Below are 26,673 nucleotides of genomic sequence, written 5' to 3'. Positions count from 1 at the left end.
CATGAGGACGGTCCTATTCTAGTAAGCCCCCCATGGTCACTAGTGAACTTGTCCTTCTTTGTGGTAATGTCTCTCCTCAGTCTGTGTCTGCTGCTTCACCTCTCTCCTGATTCCCCCACCCTGAGCTCTCTACCACCTGTCTGCAGTATGTCTCCATCTTGGGTATTTCACGTCATGCCTGAAGCTCGATGCCTGACTTTCCTGCACCACCAAACCGGCTCCAATGCTCCAGGTCCCACCACCCATAAAGTTGCCCAAGCCAGAAACCTGAGATTCAACTAGCAGCCACTTACCTGGTTTGTCTAGAACTTTCCCTGGTTTTGTGCTGACAATCCCACATCCTGGGAAATGCCTTCATCCCAGCAAATTGGGGTAGTTGGCATCCTGGAGTCAATTGAAATGCTGCCCTCTTCCTTCCACCCTGTCCAGTTGATCCCGTCAACCCCGGCTCCCTTCAGGGTCTCCCTGCACACCCACTCCTCTCTCCCACTCCTGCGGCTTCCTGTCGGGCCGAACTCCTTTCATTTCCCACGTGGGTGGTCATAATATTCTGCTACCCATCTCACTGTCCACTGTCATCCCATCATCTGTCCCCACAGCAACCAGAGAGACCTTTCGAAAGAGAGCGCATCAAGCGTACGTGTGCGTGCTCACACACACTGCAGCGTAAGCCCTGTGGGTGGGTGCACTTTACCTTCAGGGGCATACCCGAACTTCTTCGCTGGGTGAAGCACCGGAGGCCTTTCACTGTCTGATCTGTACTTACATTTCTGCCTTCGTCTCTCACTGCTTTCTCCCTTCCCCGTTTGGGCTGAATTAGCCACAGTTTTTTCCAAAAGACTATGCTCACGATCTCTTCTGAGCCTCTGCAGATGCTACTCTTGCTATATCCTGTTTCTCCTCCCCTCCCCCATGTAGCTTAGCTTCTTCCATCTCTCGGGGAAGAAACACCATGACACACTCCTCTGGGAGGCTTCCGCGGCCCTTCTGCCACCTGTCCCATCTTAGGCATCTCCTCTTCCGGCTCCTACAGTGCCCCCTTCTCATCTTTGTCAATGCGTGAATCTCACATATTCCAGTGACCATGTGGCTTGTTGTGTCCCCAGTAGACTTGAAGGGCAAGGACCTTGTTTGTCCTTGTGTCCTGGCTCGCTGCCTTCCACCTGTTTATTAATGAGAGCACCCAACAGCTCCAGGCCTGAGAGATGGGACACCGGGTTCTAGCCCTACTAGTCCGTCCCCCACTCTGTGGCCATCAGGCTGCCAGGTTCTTCCTCTGAGCTTCCATCTCCTCACCTATCAACTGAACATTTTGGTCTGATGACTCAGGAACCTCAACTCTGACATGGATCACGTATCTTTTCATTTCTTACTGATCATTCTAAATAAGAAGGGATAGGCAAACAGTCTCAGAATCTAAGTTTGCAGCTAAAGCCAGACCATTTACTGCAGTAAAATTCTAGTTGGATGATGTTTCTTCTCACATTTGGAGAAAAGATGCTATTGTGAAATATTATTTTTGGCTCCAGCAGAAGATGAGGTCATTTAAATGCTGCCGAGACAGCTCCCTTTAATGTACTGCCTCTGTTTTGTAAATAAATCTTCTCCGTGAAGAGATGCATGTGTGAGCATCACACAGTAATTGGCGTTTTATAGGAAAGGGTAGCACTGCGACAGCATTAATACAAAAGTCCATAGCATCCAGTTTTGCGTGGTTTGGCTTTTTCTCAACAAGCTGACAGAGTCTCATTGCCCTTTAAGCCAATGTAAAAGGAAGCAAAGGCTTGAGCCATCTGTCTAGACAGGATCTGTTTCAGAACTCAATCGTCCCTACAACTGGATTGGGTGTTCACACGCTAAACATTGGCAAACATGCAGGTTTCCCATCTGGGCGAGCCTCTTAATGTCACTCTCAATAACTTCTGAAAAACCATAAGATTAGTGTATAAACATCCTATATTTGTTAATTCTGTGGCATTTATGCAATATTGTTATGTGCTTGGCACTGTTCTAGTTGCTGGAGAACCCACTGATAAATGGGAGACAAGGTTCCTGTCCGGTGGTACGTACCACGAATAAGGGGCCACAAGCAATAAACAGGCAAATAAGCGAATCTGAATGTTAGCTGGTGACAGCAGGTGCTATAAATGAAATAAAGCAGTTAAGTGAGAGATGTCTGGGCAGTGACCTGGGGGGGAGTTAGCTGAAACTGGGATCAGTGAAGACCTCATTAAAGAGGCAGTGTTGGTGCTACAGCCTGAGTGTCAGGAAAGGGCAGACCTGCAAACTCTGGGGGCGGAATATTTCCAGGGAGGAGCCAGCACACGCAGCAGTCCTAGGCAGGAGTGAGGGAGTGTTCCAGGGGCAGAGAGACCGAAGCACAGTGAGTGATGGGGAGAGCACGGGGAGGTGATTTGGGAGCGTGGGTGGGACTAGATGCACAGGTTTGTGTGTGCCATCTCAAAGATTCGGACCTCAGTCGGAGTCTAGTAGGGGGCTACTGGAAGGTTTATGCTGAGTGCATCATGTTTTTTAGAAGTTCACCTTAGAGGGGCATCTGTGTGACTTGGTTGGTTAAGTGGCAAACTCCTGATTTCGGCTCAGGTCATGATCTCAGAGTCCTGAGATCAAGCCCCACGTCAGGCTCCACGCTCAGCAGGGAGTCTGCTTGAGGATTCTCTCTCTCTCTCTCCCTCTCTGCCCCCGATTACATTTTCTCTCTCCCTCTAAAACAAATAAATCTTAAAAAAAAAAAAAAAGTTCACCTTAGAAGTGTAATGGAGAATAGGAGATTGAGAGGGCAAAAAATAAAAAGGGAGACCAGGTTGGAAGCTATTGTGATACCCCAAGCTAGCGATGCTTGTGGTCTTGACAGCAGTGGCGCAGGCAAGAGCAGAAGTAGATGGATGTGAGTGTGTTTTGCAAGTAAGACCTACAGATCTTGCTTATGGTTTGGGTATAGGAAATAGAAGGAGGAATCAAAGATAACTTGTGACCTTTTAGGTTGCATATCCTCTTTAGCTTGAGTAGATGATGGTGCTCTTCCCATGGAGGAGGGAAAACCAGGAATGAGAGGGAGGCAGAGTCCTGTTTTGACCATACTGAAGTGTGTATTAGATACCCAAGTGGAAGTGTAAGGAGGCAGTTGGAAATATACTTTAATATCATTATGTTTAAGTTGGCCTGTTGATTTTCTGCCAGTGCGAGCTTTAGCCTCATAAACTTCAGACGCTGATTTTATTTGTAACTGAACCCTGCTTTTAGCTGTGGGCAGCTAGGTTTAATACTGACAGTTGGACAATTGAGACTGATAACATCTGCCTCTTTCTTCCTGTTTGTGCCTTCCTTTGTGTGCCTCTGAACTCCTCATCAGATGATCAAGAGATTCCAGAGCAGGGAAACTTGCATGGGCTCCTTTGAACTCCCCCCTTATAGTTCCTACTTTCAATTATGGAGGAAAAAATTCATGTTATTGGATAAAAGTGGAAAAGAAGATCTGCTTCTCGACTAGTAGAGGTGGGGGCTGTATTACAGATTGGTCATCCCTGCCCTCTGAAGCCATTTTGTTTAGATGTGTTTTATTTTGCATTTAACTATTTGTGTGTGTGTGTTGGGCAGGGGTATGAAGGGGGCATGTGAATGCTCTTAATGAAAATAGTCTTTAGCTCTTTTGTCAAGAGTATACATTAGGTCATTATTCTTTCTCCGTGATCATCGTTTTGCATGTTTCTTGCCACAAATTCTATTTCTAAAAGCATTTAAAAACGAGAAAGGACTGTATATCTAGTATTGTCATACCCTCTGTGAACTATACGTAACGTGTTCTGTTTAACAAAAAGATGGTAGGATGGGGAAAATGATGGTGCAGCTAGTAATGGAATGGAAAGGTTTTTACTAATTTGGGCAAAAGCCAAATGGATTTTCTTATTTCTGGACTCTAATAATCTTCCCTGTTGCTTCAGGGAAGGTAGTTCACAGCTTTTCTGTACCGGGAGAGGGAGGAGGAGCCCTGTCCCATATCTTTAAGACCCTAGTTGCCATGGCTATCTTCCATAGAAAAAACAAGTCAAGCTACCATTGTGCTCTAGTTTCTCAGCTGCTTTGTTAGGCCCAGGGAGGCAGCCATATGGTAGGCCCATAGGAGCAAGCCAGGACAACAGCTAATCAGCACATTCCTGAATTTGTTCCCTTTGAGGCCATCCACTAGGCCATACGGCCTCATGTACTAGAAGCATTGAAAGTTGCCATCTTGTCAGTAGCACTGACTCTCAAGGATGGCTTTTTGGAAAGAGAGGAGCTGTGAGAGACTTTGGAGGCCAGGAGGTTATTTCTGAATGGAGAAGAGAAAAAGGTGTTCCAGAGGTCAGAGGCAACAGACCAAAAACCATGGAGTCCAAAGTGAAATGATTGGATGATATAGGGATTGTTGACAAGTTCATGAACTACTGTGGTAAGCCAGTGACTTCTGAAGTTACATTTGGCCAGACAGGCATCGTTTGTCTGTGGTCAGCTGATGAAGGAGACTGTTGGCACCACTGCATGTTGCCAGAGCAATGGAGCCCCGCTGAGCAGTGCTGTACTAGAAAAAGTATAGGATCCAACAGGTCTCTGTCTGTTAATAATTTCCCCAGACATTCCTATTGCTGCACATCAGTGACTGTTTAACATCTGGTTTTATTACTATTGCATAAAGTTTCATTTTAGTTTCTGACGGTGTGTATTTCAGATTTTCTGAATACTTAACATTCTTTCTCTTTTGCAAGCAGCTTAAATGGGAAGGTTGCCTATTTCTAGGAGGAGGATGACTTTGTCCATATTGGACCTTACTGGTTCCATTGGACCTTCCTGATGGATGAGGAAAGGACATGGTTTTGTTTTATATGTTGAGGAATGCATTGTGACCCATACCCATAGACCTAGAGATAAAAAGAACTTGCAGGAGTGAGCCTAACGTAAGACCCCCCAAGGAAATCACCTTGGAAGGTTTTGCTTTCATTTCTCTGAACAACCAAGTATCTGAAGGAACTCAAACATTTTGCATCAGGCATATGTTTGCAGCCTCAGAGTAAAATGGGGAGTCAAGTGGAGAATTAACCAAAGCAGAAGAGCTACCCATGGTCCAGAGGACTTGGAGACTTGATTAGTGTTTTTTTTTATAAGGATTGAAGCATGTTTTAATGTATTTAAAGAGTGTACAGACCAATGTCTATAGAAGCAATAACAAATTCATCAATTTCCTGTTTTCGGTTTCTCCCACCAAAGATCTCATTTTTATGTTCTAAGGAATTTTGAGATTCAATTCAACATGATGGGTTTTGTTTTTTTTTTTTAATGAAGTATAGTTGACACATAATGTTTTATCAGTTTCAGGTGTACAACATAGTGATTGGACAACTCCACATTATGCTATGCTCACCACAACTGTTGCTACCGTTTGTCACCATGCAATGCTATTCCAGTACCACAGGGTCTATTACAATATGATGGTTCTAACTTGTATATATGCATATATAAATAATATAAGCGTGCCAGTCAGCATTCAGTATGTCTCTCCTAGGTGCCAGAAGCACTACTGCTTCCATAAATATCTCATTTAATCTTAATGACAAACCTGAAAGTGTTACTAATTATCCCCACTTTAGAGGCCAGGAAACTGAGGGTTTTAGGCATAAGGACTTTCTTAAGTACTAAGCGGCAGAGCTGGGCTCAAATTAGTTGAAGTCTCTGAGCACCAAGACCTATCTTTGCCTTCCTTTCATCTTCCTTTATTAATTAGGAACCCAGACACAGCCCGTGTTTACACACACAGCGGTATCCGGGTATCAGGCAGAAGAAGCTTTACTTAACAGAATCCTGGTCAGGAAATTGGATAATCACTCTTGCCGTCCAATATTATAGCCACTCGCCATAGGTAGCTATTTAATTTAATTAAAAACTAAATGTAATAAAATATTTAGCATCTCAGTTGCCACTACCCACATTTCAAGCACTCAATAGCCGCCTGTGGCTAGTAGCTCCATGTTGGATTGTGCAGATATAGAACATTTCCATCATCATAGAACGTTCTATTAGACAGGACTGGCAGCTAGAGACTCTGATCCAACACACAGAGCTTTTTCTTCTGTGGTCATCTGCAATACCTGTTGACAACGGATGAGTATTTGGCTTGACCTGACAGTTCCACTCTCCTGGGTCAATGCCATGTGTCTGTCCATATACTTCACAGTGTGCTCACTTTTTCTTCCAAGGAGGAAGTTGGCCGGATATGGAAGATGGAGCTGCTTAAAGAATCGGATGGGCTGGGAATTCAGGTTAGTGGAGGCCGAGGATCAAAGCGCTCACCTCACGCTATCGTTGTCACTCAAGTGAAGGAAGGAGGTGCCGCTCACAGGTGACTAGATAACTCTCCCTTTTTCTCTGCCTCCTTATCCTCTCCCTTCCCTTCCTCCGGGTGTAGGACTCTTCCATTTGGTCAAAGCCCTGGTAATTAGAGTTCATAAAGATTTTGCTGGAGCTTGGAAGAAAATCAGGCATGAGCAGTTCCAGTTCAACACCCCTCTGGGCACAGGAAGTGGCTAATTGCTGGAGAGAGTGCAGGCCCCTCCCAATCCAAATGGGAGGGCAGATTTCTTTCTAGTCTGTTTTGAGTTTCCAGTGATTGTTACTTATCCTGACTTTCGGGATACTGGTAATATGTGGTTCCCCACTGAGACTGTGCGATGCCACAGAACACCGCGTGCCTGACATCCTAACCCCGGTAGGATTGTGGCGAATGACTTGGGAAAGTAATTGATTTTAAATGTGACCATAGTTCCTGCGCTGTGTCAGTTCTCTCAGGATTCTACACACACTTATATGTGTGTGTCCTGTAGATGCCAAGGGGAAAAAAGTAAATGTGAATTTTTTTCCTTGTGACCCGAACGATTCATACTTCAAAACTTCTTTTTTAATCTGAACTATCATCTTAAGTAGGAAGAAGCACAGTGCTTAGGCAGAGCATGAACAAAGAAGTCCATTTGAAGTTACAAGGATCTAACTATCCCAAAATACACGGCCTGCTTTTGCCTTGCTAGCTGATTGCCTCCATGTATACAGGGTGTCTACTATTGGCAAGGCACGCTGGGCTGTGTACACATGTTGCGTGCCCATGCGTATACAGTAGGTGTATAAAGGTAGAGTTTCATGGATGAGGGAGGTAAATCTAGTTGGGGATTTGGTGTTCAGTCCAGGTACCCTGGTTGTAAGGGGAATAGGGAAAACCTGAGTGATGTTGGCCTGCCCCAGACGGAGAGGGCTTTGAAAAATATATCTCATGAAGTGGAGTTGAAGGAGCCAGAGGTAAAGATTGGAAGACTAAGGAGAGGACAAGGGTACAAACTATCAACGTGTGTCATGTCCCAGTTCTAGTCTCAGAGTAAGATGCCAACAACTAGAGATGAGAATAACCGCGCTTGTCCGTTTTCTGGGCGGCGGTCGTTATGGAAGAATTACGAGCTTAGTGTTTATCCTGCGGTATGCCTTGAGGAACTCCCATCAGATAGCCACTTTCCCATTAATCCTAGGTCTTAGGTTCTAGCATGTCTTTGGAAAGTTGGCAATTAGGAAATTCCTGTGCCCAGAGATAAACTTATGTAGAACGGTTCTTGTCTGTTTTCTATGTGAGCTGTTTCTAGTGGGTTTCACCGTTTTCTCTTCACATTTAGCCTGGAGTTGTGTGCATGTCTCTCTCTGCTTCTGGAGTATGTAATTCACATGTGGGGCATTCTAGTTAATAACAGGAGATGAGACAGATGGAATTGAAGCGGGAGATAAGAAAAGGGATGGGGGTAGGGATGGTGTTGAATAAATTCAAGGACACCGGTCAGAACTTTGTGTTCTTTTTTTCTCCTGAATCCCTCTCCTTCTCGGTAGCCCACCCAGACACCTCCTTGAGGTTCCAGTTCTCTGTGGGCTTCCTATTCCCTTTCTCTTTCCAACTAGCAGGGTTCTTAGCATTTCTCTGCTTTAGGGATTTTTGAAGGACAGAAATCAGAGGCTGTCAGAAGTGTCTGGTGCCACCTGTCTTCTGTGAAAGCCTAAATTCATGGAAAAGATTATGATGCATGCCCTGGAGGCTTGAGAAAAAAAAGTAGTGAGGGAGGGAAGCATGGAGAGAAGCTGGTTGACTTGCTAAAAGAAAGCAAGGTGGGAAGAGTCAGCATGTTAGAAAGTTGGGTGAATCTAGGTATATTAGGGACAGGCAGGTCCCACAGTAGCACCTTGGGTGTTGATGGAAAGCCTTCAGAGGGGATGGTGGAACCCTAGGCTTAGGGCCCATCCCCCTCACCAGATTTCCTAGTCCATATTTAGTAATGGAGATGAAAACCCTCTGGCTTCTTTGGGATCATGAGAGACCAGACCACTGGAGGTTCAAGTGGAACCCCTAGGACTGTTGATCCGTCGTGACTGAAGGCGCGTGCACAATGCTCTGGCACAGTGTGCCACCCCAGACCCTCAACCCACACTAGGGCAGGCAGCCCCAGCCCAGTGGGAAGGAAGCTCTAAGTCAGCTGTAATTTACTTTGGAGGAAATAAAGAAACAACAAATCTGTAGACCAGGTCTGAAACCTGCAACAGCAGGAGATTGGTCAGTCAGTTCGATTTTGTATTCATCCTTCTGATGAAGCTTGGCTGTAGGATGGAAATGGTACTGAGAGACTTTATCCTCAAGGTCCTATAACTCTGCATGTGTGTTGGGAGTCGGGCCGGGGGCGGGGGGGGAGGGGTATAAGCACATGTAGTGTAGTGTCCCAGGTGCCACAGAGGAAATCTGGCCAGGGCCATGTCACCTGAAAAGATAGAGGACAGCAGGTTAGAGAAGGCTTTCTGTTGAGCTTAAGATAACTTTGTTTGGGGTTCTTAGTTCAGCGACTCAGCTGACAACTTAGCTGTGAGGGCAGGATGGCAGTAGGATTGAGAACAGAATGACTGGACTATGCAAAAACCTTGGGGTCTTGGTTCCTCTATCATTGTCTCCCCCTGGCTGGGAGGCATTTCGTTAAGGTTGATGCAGGATATGGTGGTAACTTAAGAACTTGCTTGCTACCAGGCGACTGTGTGAAATCATGGAGCTTTCCTAAGTGGGTATCAGGAGCCAGCCAGACCAAAGGATAAATCCCAGCCCAAACCGTCGCTGGCCATCTCTACTTTTTCCTTAGCCTGATTTTAACTGTGCCGTCTCATGACCCTCCCCAGCTCCAGGAAAATGTCCCTTCTCAAGCCCAGAATATCTTGACAAGGGATTTTTTTTCCCATCTCCATTTCCTCAGGGACGGCAGACTGTCCTTAGGAGACGAGCTGCTGGTAATCAATGGTCACTTACTGGTGGGGCTGTCCCATGAGGAAGCAGTGGCCATCCTCCGCTCTGCCACTGGAATGGTTCAGCTGGTGGTAGCCAGCAAGGTAGGTGGTTTGTTTCTGTTTTCGGTTTTTAACATTTTTAATATGGTGGCGAATTTGGATTTGAGCCCTCCCCGTGCCACACACACTCACACAAACACTTGCATGTTTACTGGAGCCATTTAAATGGCTGTGATTCTACAGGGCAAGTCCATGAGGGCGGCCTTTAGCTGAAATATTTAGTAGATGGAAGAGTAGTAATAGGACTGAGGAAAGGGGAGGCGTGGTAGGGTGGACAGAAGAACAAGGTAAAAAGAGTAGCACCTCTCCCAGAGAGAAGCTGAAGAGGAGACCTGGATATCCACTGGACAGCAGGGATGAAGGAGAGGTGTGGAGTGGCACCTCTCCGAGGTCCCAAAGGAAGAAAGGTTCAGGGCTGATTCTGACTCATGGCCTCACAGAGCATTGGCCCTGTGAATCCTGTTTGTCCAGCCACCCTTCCCCTCTTTTTCCTCTGTTTTCCTGATGAGACAGTGAGGCCGAGCTCCCATGATGGGCTTGCATCTCACAGAGGCCTAGATGCTGTCTGCAGCACCAGGACCCTGGCTCTTGATACACAGCATGGCTGTCCCCTCCCTCTGGCTGTCCACTCTTTGTCACGAGGGCTCAGGCTGGTGCTGCTTGTACCCCCATCCTTGGAGTGTGTTAAAATAGTACCGATGTCCTGGGCCCCCAGCATCCACTTTGTCCCTGGTATCACCAGCCTTAGCGCCCTGGATAAAGGCTGCAGGCCTCCACAGCAGTGTGACCAGAAAGAGGAGGACCTGAGCCCTCTTGCTTCTGCTCCATGGTCCCATCTGCTGTTGATAAGACAGGAAAGCGCCCACAGGACTTAGGCGCTAGTGCAGGGGAGCCACTGGGCTTCGTTCTTGTCCATGGAAGCAGGGATGCGAAGCCACCCCAGTCCTCAACTCTTCTCAACAATACACTCTTGCCAGTAGGGCTAATTCTTTCCTTATTATTCCTATTATTTTTTTGAACCTAACATCCATACAGTTTTTCTGTATTTTCCCTCTTATATTACAAGATGTATTACCTATTTGGGGAGTATTTAATAATTAGAATATTTTGAACTATCTGGAAAATCTGTTTTCCTCTTTTTACACCTCTCACCCCAATCCCTTAACCCAGACTCTCAGGCTTCCGACAAGAGCACAGAGCCTTGGCACAGACTTAGGATTAAGGGTTGGCACTGAGGCCCCGGAGGCAGGGTTGAGACAGTCTCCATCCACAGGCTTCCTCTCCCCTCTCAGAGATACCACGGGGCACCCTGGTGTCTCCTCACTAGGGACAGAAAGGAGAGCAGAGCAAGGATGTTCCCTCTCAGTGTGTTGAATTCCACAAGAGGGAAATGCGGCAAGGGGAAGACGAGCAAGTCCCCTTTCAGCCAGAGGTGATGGGGTTTGAGAAGCACCGTCGGGTCTCAAACACTCACACGCACTGAGTCCTGTGTTTGCACAGCCCACCTCCAGACAGTCTGTGGCTCAACAATGCGGGGGTTCCTGCACAAGCATTATACCGTGGCCGCCAAACCTTTATTTCTATGCTGACTTTTCTCATCTGCTCTCATCTCATCGGAAAATGGGAAAGAGAAAACCTCTTCTAGGTCAAGCTGTTATCCACAAACACATGAACACAAAGAGATCATAAAATAAAAACAAAAAAGGTCCACTCTTCACTTTCTTACACCATACAAAAAAATAAATTCAAAAATGGATGAAAGACCTTAATCTGAGACTGGAAACCATCAAAATCTTAGAGGAGGACACAGGCAGCAACCTCTTTGACCTCAGCCATAGCAACTTCTTACTAGACATGTCACCACAGGCAAGGAAAACAAAAGCAAAATGAACTATTGGGACTTCATTGAGATAAAAATCTTCTTCACAGCAAAGGAAACAATCAGAAAACTAAAAGGTAGCCTACAGAATGGGAGAAGATATTTGCAAATGACATATCTGATAAAGGGTTAGTATACAAAATCTACAAAGAACTTACCAAACTCAACACCCAAAAAACAAACAACCTAGTTAAGAAATGGGCAGAAGACATGAATAGACACTTTTACAAAGAAGACATCCAGATGGCCAACAGACACATGAAAAGATGCTCAACATCACTCATCATCAGGGAAACACAAATCAAGACCACAATGAGATACCACCTCACACCTGTCAGTTTGGCTAAAATAACAACACAGGAAAGAACAGATGCTGGCGAGGATGAGAGAAAAGGGAACTATTCTTATACTGTTGGTGGGAATGCAAACTGGTGCAGCCACTCTGGAAAACAATATGGAGGGTCCTTAAAATGTTAAAAGTAGAACTAACCTACAATCCAGTAATTGCACTGCTAGGTATTTACCCAAAGGATACAAATGTACAGATTTGAAGGGATACGTGCACCCCAATGTTTATAGCAGTATCATCAACAATAGCCAAACTATGGAGAGAGCCCAAATGTCCATCAACCGATGAATGGATAAAGAAGATGTGGTGTGTACACACACACACACACACACACACACACACACACACACAGTGGAATATTACTCAGCCATCAGAAAGAATGAAATATTGCCATTTGTAATGACAAGGATAGAGCTAGAATGTATTATGCTAAGTGAAATAAGTCGGTCAGAGAAAGACAAATACTATGCAGTCTCATATGTGGAATTTAAGAAAGAAAATAGATGAACATATGGGAAGGAGAAAAAGAGAAAAAAGGAGAGAGGAAACAAGCCATAAAATACTCAATAATAGAGAACAAACTCCCGGCTGACCGCGGGAGGTGGGTGGGGGACGGGCTAAGTGGAGGATGGGTATGAAGGAGGGCACTTGCTATGACGAGCACTGGGTGTTGTATGTAAGTGATGAATCACTGCATTCCACTCCAGAAACCAATATTGCACTGTAATATTGTACTACCTAAAATTTACATAATAAAAAGTACACTTATGGGTAAGCATAATTAAGGAGCATACAAGGGAGTTTCCTGGATGATGCCTGACCTGTGGTCTCACTCACTGACTCGAAGACAGGATACTAACATGTACAGGCACACACTGGGTGCCGGGTGCTTTTCCCTCTGATCTCACTTAATTCTTCAAATCCCATGAGAGAGGTATTAGTTCTTTTTATTCAAAAGATGAAGTTAAAATCGAAGTGGCTGATTAGTTTACCCAGTGGTCACACAAGCAGTGGGGGGCAAAAACAGGTTTCATCGTGGGTCCATAAGACTTCACAGTTTCATGCTTCTTCCTGTGCACCAAGCTGCCCGCTAGGCAAATAAGATATAAAGGACTCGGAGCCAATGGGTTTAGAGAAAGGTAATGTGTTCCTGCTGGAGGCTTTGACTTTAGGGACACTCACTGGGTCTTTGTAGGGCTGAGAAGCGGTCTGGGGCCCCAGAATGGGTGTTCTCGCTGTCAATCTATTGCTCTTGGCCATCTGTCCTGAACGACAGGCCTGAAGATGCTGCAGACGTCAGAGTGAGACCTCTCATTTCTTCCCATAGGTTCCGTTTACACCTAGGCAGTCCGTTGCTATAGTAGCTGCCCAGGTTTTGTTCCTAAACTCACTCCCCACCCTCCATGATGCCCGTCCACATCGGAGAGAAGTCCGTCTTTCCACAACTCTTGGCCTCTGTGCCTCTCCATTATCCAACAAGAGCAAGTGATCCAGAGTCTTTGTTACGTCTTTACATTTGAAGAGAGGAAGGGAGGAAAAAAGAGCTTTTGATTTGCTGAATAAAAAGAATAATAAAAATGTAAAATGTTGTAGAAAATAGTCACTTTGCCACCAAATTTAGGGCATCATTTTGAAAATACAGCTGTTACTTTCCTTGATACAGGATGTCCCATGTCTCCATACAGATACGTTGTTTGCATGTACATACGAGCCTAGAAAGTTGCTGTCGAAGAATGAAGTCAGATTCTCCCAGTGTGTTTTGATATTTCTGGAAGCACATGCATATCCATACAGATTTCTCTCTCTTTAGCACTTTTTATTAACAAGTAATATGCATTTATTACGTCTAATGTAGAAAACCTAGAAGAAAAGGAAAATAACATTTTCATTACACCGTCAGTCGTTCTATCCATTACCTGGTCTGTCCCTCCAGGCGTGTATTTTTAACGGATGTGAGCCCGGGAGCCCAGAACGCCCCTGGAGGCAGAGTCCGCTGGACGGCAGAGCCAGCGCAGCCTTTCAAAGCTGCGTGTCTTGAGCAAGTTGCTGCCTTTTTTTTAAACCTCGGTTTTCTCACCTGCACGGTGAGAATCAGTAACTCCTTCATGGAATGTCCGGAGGGTTAAGTGACATGTAGAGAGCCCGGACACTGCAGCTGGTCAGAGGGGTGAGACCTAGAAGCACTTGGAGAAACGTTCGCCTTTATGGTTGTCACATGCCACTACAGCCAGTTTATTGTGACATCCATTATGAAAATGCTAATACCAGGGGCGCCTGGGTGGCACAGCGGTTAAGCGTCTGCCTTCGGCTTGGGGCGTGATCCCAGAGTTCTAGGATCGAGCCCCACGTCAGGCTCTTTCTCTATGAGCCTGCTTCTTCCTCTCCCACTCCCCCTGCTTGTGTTCCCTCTCTCGCTGGCTGTCTCTCTCTCTGTCAAATAAATAAATAAAATCTTTAAAAAAGAAAATGCTAATACCGTCTCTCACCTGCTTTTTCGTTAAGTAGCATGCCGTAAGCATCTCTCTGCCTCAGAAAGTGCATTTCTGTAGCACCATTTTTAATGACCATGGAGTCTTCTATCCTGTAGCTGTTGTGCCATTTACTCACCAGTTGGGACCTTCATCTTTTTTAAAAACTCTTTTCCGTTATCGGTCTAGCACAGTTAACCTCACACAAGAGGGCTGAACTCGCTTTTTGCTTCATGGCTTTTTCCTTCCCCGAGGTAAGGTCTAACTGTACAGTATTCACCATGACCGACCTGACATGAACGAGCTTCATGTGCCTCCAAGGTGGGACGTGTGTCAAGCTAGTAACAAACGCCACTGTCACCAGGCGCCAACTCACGGATAGTCTGTAATACCCCTTGTTTAAGATGGGTGTCTTCTGTTATTCTCCTTTCTGTCAAGCCCCAAGGAATATGGTGATCAAAACTTTCCACAGGCTTCCTTCCTTGTAGAAGTGGCTGGTGGGGGAGAAGGGAGGACACATTTCTCTCTTTTCTGGCCTCAGATCAGCCGCAGCCCTGGTCCCTGGCCTCCTGTGCTGTGGCTTCTCCCCAGAGAGTTCTCGGTGGCTGCGTGTGCCTCCTCTGCCTGTGGGATTGTCACATGGCCTCAGTGACCTCGCCTGCCTCCCACTGACCCCGGTGGCCTTGTCTGTGCGTAGGAAGGAAGGGCTATGGAGGAGTCCTTGTTATAGTCTAATCTTAATGGAGTCTGATTCCATGTATTTTGTTGACCTTTAAAAATTGTTCAAGGGCTGCTTTCTTTGAAGAGACGTTATCAGTCTCCACTTGGGCGTCGTGATTCAATCAACAGTCTAATCTCTTTCTAGGGAACATATGCTAGTGAGATGAGCAGTGAGGGGGAGGAGCACACGGATATTAGAGCTGTGTGCTGGGCCTGTGGACACGTCGAGGAGGAGAAATGGCATTCAGCTTGAGGACGCTCAGATAAGCAGGAGAGATAGGTATAGTCAGACGTCCATGCGAGGCGATGAAGGAAACAGTAAAGGACATTCGGGAAGAAGGGAAAGGCAAACGGGATGCCTCCTGGAAAGGTCCAGGAAGGCTTGCAGGAGAGGGTGCCCAAGCTGAGCAGGAAGCTGAGCTCGCTGGGCAGAGGGAGCTGCTAGTAGGAAAGGGAGCAGGGCAAGGGAGAGCCTGGCGCGTTGGAAGGTCAGTATGGCTGGGGTGGAAGGTGTGGGTGGAGGCGAGAATGGAAGGAGGTGTGTCTAGAGCGCCGGGCAGAGGCCACAGCTCTAAGATGCTGGCCTGCCCATGAGGGGGCTGAAACTGTACTTGAGCGCAAGGCAGGACGCTATCAAAGGATCTAAAGTTCAGGGAATTTGTGTTGCCTGGAGAACTAGCTGTCTAAGAAACAGATTTTTCAGGGAAAAAAAATTGGTTTGTGTTTAAATTGGGTCTACAGCCCTGACATGTGAGGTAACCTCGCCAACCTGGAAATGGGCAACATACATTCCCATATGGTCTTTGGGCTCAGAGCGTATAACCACTCCCAGCTGACACTGCTGGCTTTTCCTTGACCTTGACCCAGAACTGCTTGGTGCATGGGGTAATTCATGACTCTTTCGTTGTGTCCCCATAGGAAAACTCTGCCGAGGACCTCCTGAGGTTAACATCCAAGAGTCTGCCTGATCTGGCCAGTTCAGTAGAGGACGTGTCCTCTTGGACCGACAACGAAGACCAGGAGGCAGACGGGGAAGAAGACGAAGGACCCGGCTCATCTTCGGTCCGGGGAGCAGTAAGTGCACCTCTGGTTGCCCCAGCTGCTCTGCTGGAATGATGTTCCCCCGAAGATGTTGATGGTAGGGTCAGAGATGCGAGCTTAAAATACTGGGATAGAGACCGGGATGGGAGGGGACCACAGGGCATTCATTTATTTATCTATTTTAGCGGGGGGGGGGGGGGGGTCAGGATCTTCCAGACAAATCTGTGAGGGTAATGATTTTCATTTAAGACAAAACATTGATACTGGAACTGAGGTGAGAGAGCCACTGTGTATTAAGTTCAGTGTGTCTATCAATTTCTAGGACACTTAGTAATTCATGTACGCACGAGGGTTTGATTGCTGCTTTTTGATGTAGTGTTTGAAAACGATTGGTTGTGAATTTAGACAGAGAGATTCTGCTGGCGAGTGGAATGTTACAATAACATAGAGCCCGTTCAGGCACGGTGGTGTGGATGTCTTACGGTTTTAAGGAAACCAGGACTCTCGCCGGGCTCGAGGCTCTTCCTCACACAGCCCGTGTGTTGCACACCCTCGTGGTCAGCTCTCACGTGCTGCCTGGCCCGCGGAGTCAGGGGTTGTAGTGTGCCTTCTTGTTTCCTCTTTGGATCCCAGATCTGACAGCTGTAGCATTTTTAGTGTAAATTCTTGTTAGCTCTTCTTCCTATCCAACCAGCCATGGGGAGGGAGCCCCCCTTCGACCATTGGAGCCCCTTACTCTTTCCCACCAGCACTAAACCCAGGCAGCATGGGTAAGCGTTGGAAAATTCGTTGTGGTTATAATTAGGCCTCAGAAGACCAAGAAATGCATGTTTTATTACATTTACACAATATGCGATTTTATTTTCAGGAAGAAATAGGTGTTTTTCTCCTTTCTTTTTGATCGCTGGAGATCCAGGGCCACTGAGCATGGGTGTGCGGGTGTGGGCTACACAGTGCGCTACTCTGAGGGAAGCACCATTCGCATCATAAAAATCATAGGCTTTTGTATTTATTAGGCCAATTTTCTGAAAGATGGCAGTAAAGAGTTTTGCTCTAACAAAGTTGATATATCAGGACAATGTTCCAGTCAAGGAAGGGAGGCATCTTCAAGAACAGATACTTTTTTGTAATTTGCCCACAGGCATTGTATAAGCCCATTGTTGATCTGAAACACTTTTCTAGCTGTTTTTCCTTCAAAGGAGAACTTTCTCGGAATGCTAACCTCTAAAGCAAATAAACCAGAACTGAATAAATGAGGTTAAGGTGAACAGCTTAAAAACAACTGTGTAGTTATCCCCATCTCTATGTATTTTGACACCATTCAGTGGCTGCCCTTACTATATGTTTATTTAGTAAGGGCAGAGACCGAACTAATTTTCGTGGCCCACACTGCTTCTCTGACTCCTGCTTACTTCTTGAACCAAACTTCTTACACCTTCTCACCAAGCTCATCATTACTCCTAAGCAACCACCACACCGCCCTTCCTGTAGCCCCTCAAGATGACTCCGTGTTTTTCTGCCACAGGACCTTTGCAAACGCTGTTCTCTCTCTCTCTCTCTCTGTCTCTCTCTCTCTGGAATCCTCTGCCTGAGTAAGATGACTCCTATTCATCTTTGGGATCCACTAGTGTTATTGCCTCAGAGAAAGTTTCCTGAATACACTCATGTATATTAAATCTCTTAGCCCTCACAGCATGACTGCGTGGCTATCCTGTGAACCGCTTGTCACATTTGAATTTGTGATTATTTGATTAAGATCTGTTTCTCCTGTCCAACTCTACACTCCATGAGGTAACGTGATGACTGGATTGGGTTCCCAGTGAATCCCTAGAGTTTAGCCACTACATCTGGTGCTGAGTTATAAATAACGAAATGAATTTAAAAACAAACAACAGAATGAGCATTCATTGAATGCTAATGAAAATGACATCCAAATCTAACTGGATTTATCCACCATAAAATTTATGGTTACTCCAAGTCCCACAACCGACCACAGCATGGCAGCCTCAAAGGGCCTGAGATATCACCTCACACCTGTCAGAATGGCTGAAATCAAAAACACAAGAAACAACAGATGTTGGCAAGGATGTGGAGAAAGGAGAACCCTCGTGCACTGTTGGTGGGAATGCAAACTGGTGCAGCCACTGTGGGAAACAGTATGGAGGTTCCTCCAAAGGTCAAAAATAGAAGTACTCTAGGATCCAGGAATGCCACTATGGGGTATTTACCCAAAGAACACAAAAACACTAATCCATAAACATAGATGCACTGTTATGTTTATTGCAGCATTATTTACAATAGCCAGACTATGAAAGCAGCCGTCTGCAATGAAATGCAGCAGGTCGTCTTTCACTAGATTATCTTTTAGTTTTGTTGCCTGTTTCCTTTGCTGTACAGAAGATTTTATTTTGAGGTAGTCCCAATAGTTCATTTTTGCTTGTTTCCCTTGCCTCAGGAGACATGTCTAGAGAAATGTTGAGATGACTGATGTCAGAGAAATTACTGCCTGTGTTCTATTTCAGATTTTTATGGTTTCAGATCTCACCCTTAAGTCTTTAACCACAAATTGTGTGTGTGTGTGTGTGTGTGTGTGTTTAAGATGTGGGAAAGTGGTCCAGCTTTTGCATGTGGCTGCCCGGTTTTCCCAACACCATTTGTTGCAGAGACGGTCTTTTCCCCATTACATATTCTGGCCTCCTTCGTCATTGATTGACCATATAGCCATGGGTTTGTTTCTGGGCTCTCCATTCTGTTCCACTGATCTCTATCTGTTTTTGTGCCAAGACCATACTCTTTTGATCACTACAGCTTTGTAGTATATCTTGAAATCTGGGATTCTGAACCCTCCAGCTTCTCTCTTCTTTTTCGAGATTGTCTTGGCTATTCTGAATCTTTTCTGTCTCCATGCAAGTTTTAGGATTCTTTGTTCTAGTTCTGTGAAAAATGCTGTTGGTAGTTTGATAGGGCTTGCATTAAATCGATAGATAAGCACACATGTATTTTTTTAAGATTTACTTATTTGTGAGAAAGAGAAAGAGAGAGTGCTGTGCATGTGGGGAGGGGGACCAGGGAGGGGCAGAGGGGGAGAGAGAGCCTTAAGCAGACCCGATGCTAAGTGTGGAGTCTGACACAGGGTTCGATCCCACAACCCCGAAATCACAACCTGAGCCAAAACCAAGAGTCGGACACCTAACCGACTGAGCTACCCAGGGGCCCCAGCACATGGGTATTTTTAAATGATCTTGTATTTACTTTTGAAACTTAGTATGACCTCAGTGATATAACCATGAACATTTCCCCCATGTCATTAAAGGGGCTTCTGAAGCATGATTTTTAATGGTTAATATTCCATAATACAAAAGTGCCATAGCTTATTTCACCAGTTTTCTACCAGAAATTCCATTTTCATCAATCACATGTATATTTGATTTTTTTCAAAGTTATAAAGAATGCTATACAGAATATCTTCATTTCCATATACCTCTGTGCACATTTTTTAAATTTTCTTATTTCCTTAAATAGCTTGAAGCAGAATTGCTTCATCAAAGGTTTTCCCCAGAGAATGTGGATATCTCTACTCATTTGGAGATCTAGCAGTGGCCAGTTCCCATCATCACCAATAACATTATCTTTAAAAAAAGGTTACCAATTAATCATATATTGTTTTATATGTGTATTATCGTTTTGCCAAAAGCATGTCAATGCATTATGTGATGACGTAATTTATTTGGGAAACTCAGCACCAATTTTCTGCAAGTGCGTGTTTCAGTGCAGGTGTTAGGGGATCTCTGTCATGACACCCCAGGCTTTCACAGACAAATCCCAAATCCATTATCCACGTGAAACCCAAACTGATCCTGCTTGGACAGTTCTCCCTTCTCTGAGCCTCAACACCTTCACCTTCTGCTCTGCCTTCCCCGCAAAGCACTCCCAGAGGAGGGGACTCCTGGGTTTCTCCCTGGCTCCCCAGTAATGCCTCAACACCAATCACATGTTACCATCATCTTGAGCTCTGGTTCCAGCCAGAACTGAGCCCGAGACAGAGCGCTGCAGGACCAGCAAGTGAGGAGCTGACATGAAGTATTTTCTGGATTTCACGGTGTACCCAGGGTCTGAACCACTGAGGGGAAAAAAATTCTCTTTTTCAGTTCTATGTTTATAATCCAGGACTCTCTGTTTCATCATTTTTAAATACCAATGAACCATTTAAATGAAAGAAACCTGGTACTGTTTAATCAAGTTACAAAGCCTTTTATTTCACAGATGATAATGATTAAACCTGTGCCAAACTCCACTCAGACATTGACTGTCTCTGCACCTGTAAGTCACGGTGTGCTCCAAGCACGTAGCTGAGCAAATGTGATACAAACGCTGAGGCTGTGTAGCAGGCTCACACAGCAGTGCTGGGAGATGAGCACCTGTAGGATTTCTCTTTCGTGGCTACAATAGACAGCAAGGAGATTTGCCTTTCAAAAAGGTCCAGCTGTGCTTGGAATAAAACCGTACGGTGAATATCAAATTCGAGAAGTGGAGGCAGGAAAAGGGAATGGGAACAGGACAGTGAAATTCCATGGTCGTTTGCATAATTGTCATCCATCTCAGAGGGGCCTGACTTCAGTGACAGGGCGCTCTCTCCACCATCCACTGCTCACCCCCCCACATCCAATATGGAAGATTGCCCCCTCCCCCATGCCGGCTGTGGTCCTGGTCCACGTAATTGGCCATTCTTTCTCAAGTCTGTCTTCTCCACTTTGTCTTCTGCTCTGCAATGACAATTTGTAAATTAGGAGCTGGCCATGTCGCTTAATGGTATAAAATTATTCAGTGACTCTCAATCAATCACACTGAGGTTAAAATCCCAACTCCTTAACATGGAATGCATCAGCTCCAGCCTGCCTGCAATGACGTCTGTACGTGCTCCTGGCAGCCCTACACACACACACACACACAGACAGTCCTCCCGTAGCACTGTGAGCTCCACATTCCCCAGGTGTTCCAGAACTCTCCACTACTTTGTGCCTTTATACCTGCTTTTTCAACTTGGAAGGTACTTGTCAACCCAGCCCAAATGTCACCCCTCCCCATCAATAAACCTTTCCCTGACCCGCCCCCCCCGAGTTATTTGGTCTGTGCTCTGCACTTGCATAGCACTATGAATAGACTTCAGCCATAGTGCTTACTATCTTGTTTTCATAATTTATCGTTTTATTCTTCTGTCTTCCTCATCAGACATAAACATTTCAAGGCAAAGACCATGATGCCTTAAGCATCTCTGTGCCCCTAGGGTGGTAGCATGTCTGGGATCTAATAGGTTGAAAAGAGGAAGGATTCTCCTGTGATCTCTTGCCATTCCTTGCCCACTTCTGATCTGTCCCTGGGTGCTCACCTGGTCCTCTTATGTCCTTGAGGTACAAGCCTGGGTCCGCGAGCCTCTGAGGACTCTTGTGCTTCACTCCTCTTGCCCCAAACACATGCCGTGCTTGGGCTCTTCTCCATCTGCTCTTCAGAGGGCTTGGCCCCTGCTTCTTCCACCATTGAGGGTATCACGCTGTGGGGCATCGCAGTGCTGTGAGATCTGGCCTTGCTGTTTGGAGGAGAATCAGGAAGAGTAATTCCTTTCTGGTCCCTGTGGCTAGTAGAGGGAATCTCGACTCAGTTGCAGGTTTTGCACACTTGAAACGAAGACAGCATAGTGTAGCTGAGTGTGGAAGCCTGTGGAGGGCAGAGTAATAATTCCTCTGCTACCTGCCAACATCCCCGTAGAAAAGAGAGTTGGTGTTGAAAGGAATTGAGATGTTTTGCTTTGAGGCATTATGTGTGTGTCTCATCTCTGGTTATGTAAGCACTAACCTTCTTCTCAAGGACCAGATCAAGTTCAGAGTTATTTCCAAGGCCTCCCTCTGCTTGAAACTTCTATCAACATTGCACTCTGTCCCGAATCTGCTGATCACTGCTCCCTGAGCATTTAGTATATGCTGTTCTCTGTTTACTTGTGGCTGCTTATCTCTTTGGGGAAAGAAAGAAAATACTTGAAGTTTGTAAACTTTTGTAGACAGGTGTATCTCTTCGGTATATCCCAGTATCCATTGGAGTACCTTGTATTCAATACTTACTCAGTACATAGTTCTCTTTTTTTTGAGATAGCGTGTGCACATGTTCATGTGTGCATGTGAGCGGGGTGAGGGGAGAGGGGCAGAGAGAGAGAGAGAATCTCAAGCAGCACAGAGCCCTGCACAGGGCTCGATCTCATGACCCTGAGATCATACCTGAGCCAAAATCAAGTGTTGGAGGTTTAACCGACTGAGCCACCCAGGCACCCCCAGTACATATTTCTTGATCGGCTGTCTCTGGAGCAGTGGTTCTCAAAGTGGGGTCCCTGGCAAGCAGCAGCAGCATCACCTGGAAATTTGGTAGAACCACAGATCCTCAGGTCCCACCCTCGACCTGCTGATTCAGAAACTCTGAGGTTGGCAGTCAGCAATGTTGTTTAACAAGCTTTCCAGGCGATTTGGACACAGGCTAACATTTGAGAACTTCAGAGCCCTCCAATAAAAGGAGTGGTGACTGTTGTTATTGGCTATTCCAAAAAACATGTATCCTTTCTCAAGTGTAAATAATCATAGCTCCTCTTTTTAAAAATGGGGTTTTTCAGGGGGAAAGAAAATCTAGCCTCCTGAGAAAGTGGCTCCTCTCTTTTAAAATGAAGAGCGGAAGAAGAGTTTTAATATAACAGAGTACGGACTGGGTGACAACCTCTTAAGTAGTTGGGAGCCTTTTTCTATTTTAACAAAAGCAGCACTGGAAGTAATGATTGTCTTGCCAAACCTGCAATTGTCAAGGCTGGCTCGGAAGAGTTTGTTTAGGACATCAATCAGCAGGCCTGTATCCGGCTTCCTTTGACATCAAGGGAATCAGTCCTAACATTTTTGGAATCACCGGTTCGGGAAAATCTTAGACAACTTTTGGGTGATTAGGGTTTAAGAAGGAATAAAGGACCTCGTCTTTCAAAAGGGAAGAAGCGCTAAGCTGAATCTACGACTCTGTAAGTGATTTCGGTGTTTGATTCTTTGTTGGAGGGACAGTCACGAGGCGTGAGAACCTGAATCCCAGTCTTCTAGAAGAGCTAGCATCTTCCGGGGTGGATATTAATCTACATGGGGAAAGAAAGGACAGGAGCTCTTGTGTTTTGTTTGGATTGAATAACTGATAAAGTGTCAGCCCTTAGTTTCCAGAAGCGTCTGGGCACTGAGGACTTGGATTGCCGTATCTAGAAGTACCGTTTCTGGTTGAGTCGAGCTGCCCTAGGTGGGAAACCGTCTCTTGTTTTGTCCCTAAGCTAGATTTTTTTTTTTCTGGTGAATCGAATTAGAGCCTTAGGCAAAGAACAGTGAGCACCAAGTATGTGAACTTGCAACTAGTGTTAAAATGGGAAGACCCCATATCTGACTGGAAATAGGATCGTCACAGAATGAAGTTGTTAATGCACGGAGCCTGACACAGGGCCCCCTGCACTTTTTGCAAGGGGAGCAGATGTTCTTTCCCTAAAGCCTCGAGGAGAGGTCGTTGAGACAGGCAGCTCGTGCAGGCGCAGTGCGTGGTGCTACTCCCCTCAGGGTGCGTCTGAGCACATGGCAGCTGCAACAACCGCTTAGAGACGGCTCACTCGCAAGGGTCACACATGGTCTTCCCTTCTTTCTGGGCTTCCTCTTTTTACTCATCTAACCTCTGAACTCACTTCTCCTAGGAAGTCTTCCCAGATACACATATCCTTCATGCCCGGACCCCTAGCGTGGAATATGCCCTGTATTTTCCTTCATGGTCCTGAACACAGATTATCGTGGTGCATACGTGCATGTGCTGGCTTGTTAATGTCATCCCCCCCCCCACTAGTAGAGGCCCCAAGTGGGCAGTCACCACGTCAGGTTTGCTTCCTTGTGTATCCCAAGGGTTCGCTGCTGGCTCTCAGTATGCACGTATCTATGGGATGGAAGGATGTGTGGACAGGTGTGGACAGTGGACATTCCCCCTCGTCATGTTTGGTCATCTTCCACTGACTTGCCCGCCTTCACCAGCACGCCATGAATTTAAAATGGGCATGGTGCTTATTGTTTGTGTCTGCAAACTAGGAGGTCTATCTGCCTCTTCCTTCTGGATTTTCCACCTGGCATAGGAATATCAATGATAGAGAAATCATTTTTCTACATATAGCCCTGGGAAAACACAGCATACCCTCCCTTAAAATAGCACATTCGTAGTAGCACCTCATTAACAAATGAGTAGATCTCTTCACTTTCTGTTCAGTCAAGGTTTGAAAGCTACAGGCTAGAGATGGAATTTAGGACTTGATTTATTTTATTTAACAAATCAACAGTAACAACAAAAGATTAAACATCCCAAGGGAGTTGGTAAAGTAGTACGTGGACCCTAAGTGAAAAGACGAGCCAAAAGGTACCAGGGAAAAGAGCATGGAGTGGAGAGTCTCAAAGATGGGGACTCTGATAAATAGAACTGCTAAGTGTCCGAGCTACAGGGGACCTTGGGGACCGGCCGGTCCACACCTTGCCTTTTATAAGCTAGAAATGTGTGTTGAGAGAGAAGCCTGCTTAGCTCTGCTCGTCCCCCCAGACGAGTCCTGTTTATGGCTCAAGGCAGCTACGAGGGAAAAGCAAGAGCGGGAAAGAAGAGGTGAATGGCCTCAGAAAGGTGTTCACAGCCCTTCTCAACTATGCCGGAGGAATGACTGCGTGGCAGACGCATCAGTGTGCGTGGGGAGCTCCGCACTCTTCTCTGTGGCTAAAATGCACAGGGACGGCGTGGTTTCAGCGGGTCCTCAGGTCTCCGGGTGCTGGTAGGAGTGGGGTAGGGCCCAGGAATTAGTTTTCAGAAGCTTCCCAGGTGACGCTGATGCTCACCCAGGTTTTGAAAAGCAAATCTTGGGGAGAAGGTGACTGCTGTCGGAAGCGGCAGGTTTCCATACACCCTTTCTTGGCCCTGTGGCAATCTCCGGGACCGGCTGCCGAGGGGCAGGGATCCCCGAGTCTCCCAGCGGGGGGGCTGGATGAGCCCCCAGACCTGTCTGTCCATGGCTTTGAGACAAGGGGAGGTGTTAGGCCCCCAGCTGCCTCCTTCCTTTCTGTAGTTTGGGGTGAGGGAGTGAGGCCATGTGTTTGAGGTGCTCGTGGGAAACTTGGAAACAGATTACCCCAGCCCACTCTGGATCCTCTGTTCCCCGGGTTGTACATTTTCCATTCCACGGTCCCAGACGGTGAACTACCCTCTCTTTCCCCTCGGAGTCCGAGACTTCCCCAAGAGGTCTCCGTTCCCGTAGATGCTCCTTAAGCCAGACGTCAGCTGGCTCGGGCCACGTGTAAGAAGCTGCGTGAAGCTCAGTGCAGGGCGCAGAATTGCCAGGACAAGATAAGACACGGCTGCAATTAATGCAGGTCTGCGAAAATGAGATTTAAATCTGGGGGTGTTTTTTGTTTGGTTTGGTTTCGTACTTAAGGAGATGAAGTGATTATTTAGATGGGTGGGGGGAAAGTAAGATAAGGGTAATTATTCGGCCTGGATAAATTGCCCAGAAAACTGCTGAAGTTTGCATTAGGTTGAGTCCCGTGGCACATTCTCTGGGGCCTGTTCCAACTCGTTACCTGGCTCTCCGCTGCATTTTCCAGCGAGCAGTTTGCACTTCTCAAGGAAGTAAACAGCTCAAGTGATTTGCATTAAAAAAAGCAAATACTGTTTTCTACAGTCTCAGCACAGTGGTCTGCACAGTGCGGTGAACACAGCCAGTGGGGGGTGCCAGACTGTCCCATGGGGCGTGGGCAGAAAGTAGTAGAACTTGTATAGCTTTTATTTCATTTTAGGTTGTTGGGGGATTTACAGTGTATGTACACATTAGTACAGTCGCATAGGGTTATAATTTATGAATCCGCGTTGGGAGTGCCTGGTGGCTACACCATCCGCAAAGGTTGGCATCCCAGCATGGAGCCTTGTGAAATACAGTTCAAGAAATCCCCTTAGTATGCAGTCAACCTTATTATCGCCTTCTGCATTTGAAAAATTCCTTCAGATTTCAATAAAAATAAAATATGGTCTACTAGAGCATGTAATACTATTTCTTTGCCCTCTTGTTAATTTCTTTTGTGAAAATAACACCATAGAAGTCATGACGCAACTTTACAAATTCAGGTAAGTTGGTTCCAATCTCTCGTGTATTCAATCCATTACCATATTCCAAGATGCCTTTCAGCCCTGCCCCCTATTACGAATTTCCCTCTTACAAATATCACCACTAATAATTTAGTTTTATATGTCCTTTGGGAGTTTAAATCTGTGATCCACACATCGAAATGTATAAAGACAAATATATTAAGGCTTGAGGAAGGTAGGCAGTTCCAAAATGAAACTGAAATGAAAACTTTTTCTGCCCTAGACAGAATGCTGGCAGTTGCACAGGAGGAAAAAACAGGGTAATATGATTCATTTGTGCACCGTATAGCTTCGGAAATCTATCTTATTTGCTTATGAGCTTCACTCAGCCTTGAAGGTAACAGAAATCCTTGAGATGTATGTGTCTTTTGAGACTGTAAATGGAGATCGTGCTGATACAGTCAGATTCTTACTCTCTTAAGAGAAACAGGATATCCCCACTTAGTTTCAATTCCAGTTATTGTGTTGGTTTTTTTTTTTTTAGGAAAATGACAAAACCACTTTGACAGTGCATAGATGAGTTAGACAAATAGGCAGTGTATGCTAGGGAAAAAAAAAACCACACCTCGCTTGAAGACCTAATGAGCAATGGAAGATTTGGCGTT

At 45.8% G+C, this 26,673-nt stretch overlaps 1 protein-coding gene and 1 long non-coding RNA gene across 9 annotated transcripts in view; one reads left to right on the top strand and one right to left on the bottom strand.

Annotated features, from left to right (window-relative positions):
- PDZD2 (PDZ domain containing 2) overlaps positions 1-26,673 on the top strand; it is a 379,689-nt gene that overhangs the window by 293,938 nt on the left and 59,078 nt on the right. For 5 of the 8 annotated variants that reach the window (XM_087867951.1, XM_045787182.2, XM_087867953.1 and 2 more), the window contains 3 exons: positions 6,249-6,391; positions 9,309-9,441; positions 15,734-15,889. In XM_087867951.1, the coding sequence (XP_087724077.1) occupies positions 6,249-6,391; positions 9,309-9,441; positions 15,734-15,889 (432 nt within the window). Of the gene's footprint in view, positions 1-6,248; positions 6,392-9,308; positions 9,442-15,012; positions 15,304-15,733; positions 15,890-21,661; positions 22,899-26,673 lie in introns of those variants that run through there. The other 3 variants (XM_087867954.1, XM_087867952.1, XM_045787186.2) reach the window with 3 other exon arrangements.
- On the bottom strand, positions 20,087-21,638 carry LOC148108876 (uncharacterized). The gene is made up of 2 exons (XR_015726884.1): positions 21,243-21,638; positions 20,087-20,619 (listed from the first exon to the last, which is right to left on the bottom strand). It is a non-coding gene; the product is annotated as an uncharacterized LOC148108876 (long non-coding RNA).

Source organism: Ursus americanus, chromosome 15 (assembly GCF_024610735.1).
Source record: "Ursus americanus isolate L20-20 chromosome 15, mUrsAme1.1.p, whole genome shotgun sequence".
In the NCBI taxonomy this organism is placed as follows: domain Eukaryota; kingdom Metazoa; phylum Chordata; class Mammalia; order Carnivora; family Ursidae; genus Ursus; species Ursus americanus.
This window is presented reverse-complemented; position numbering and strand designations above follow the sequence as displayed.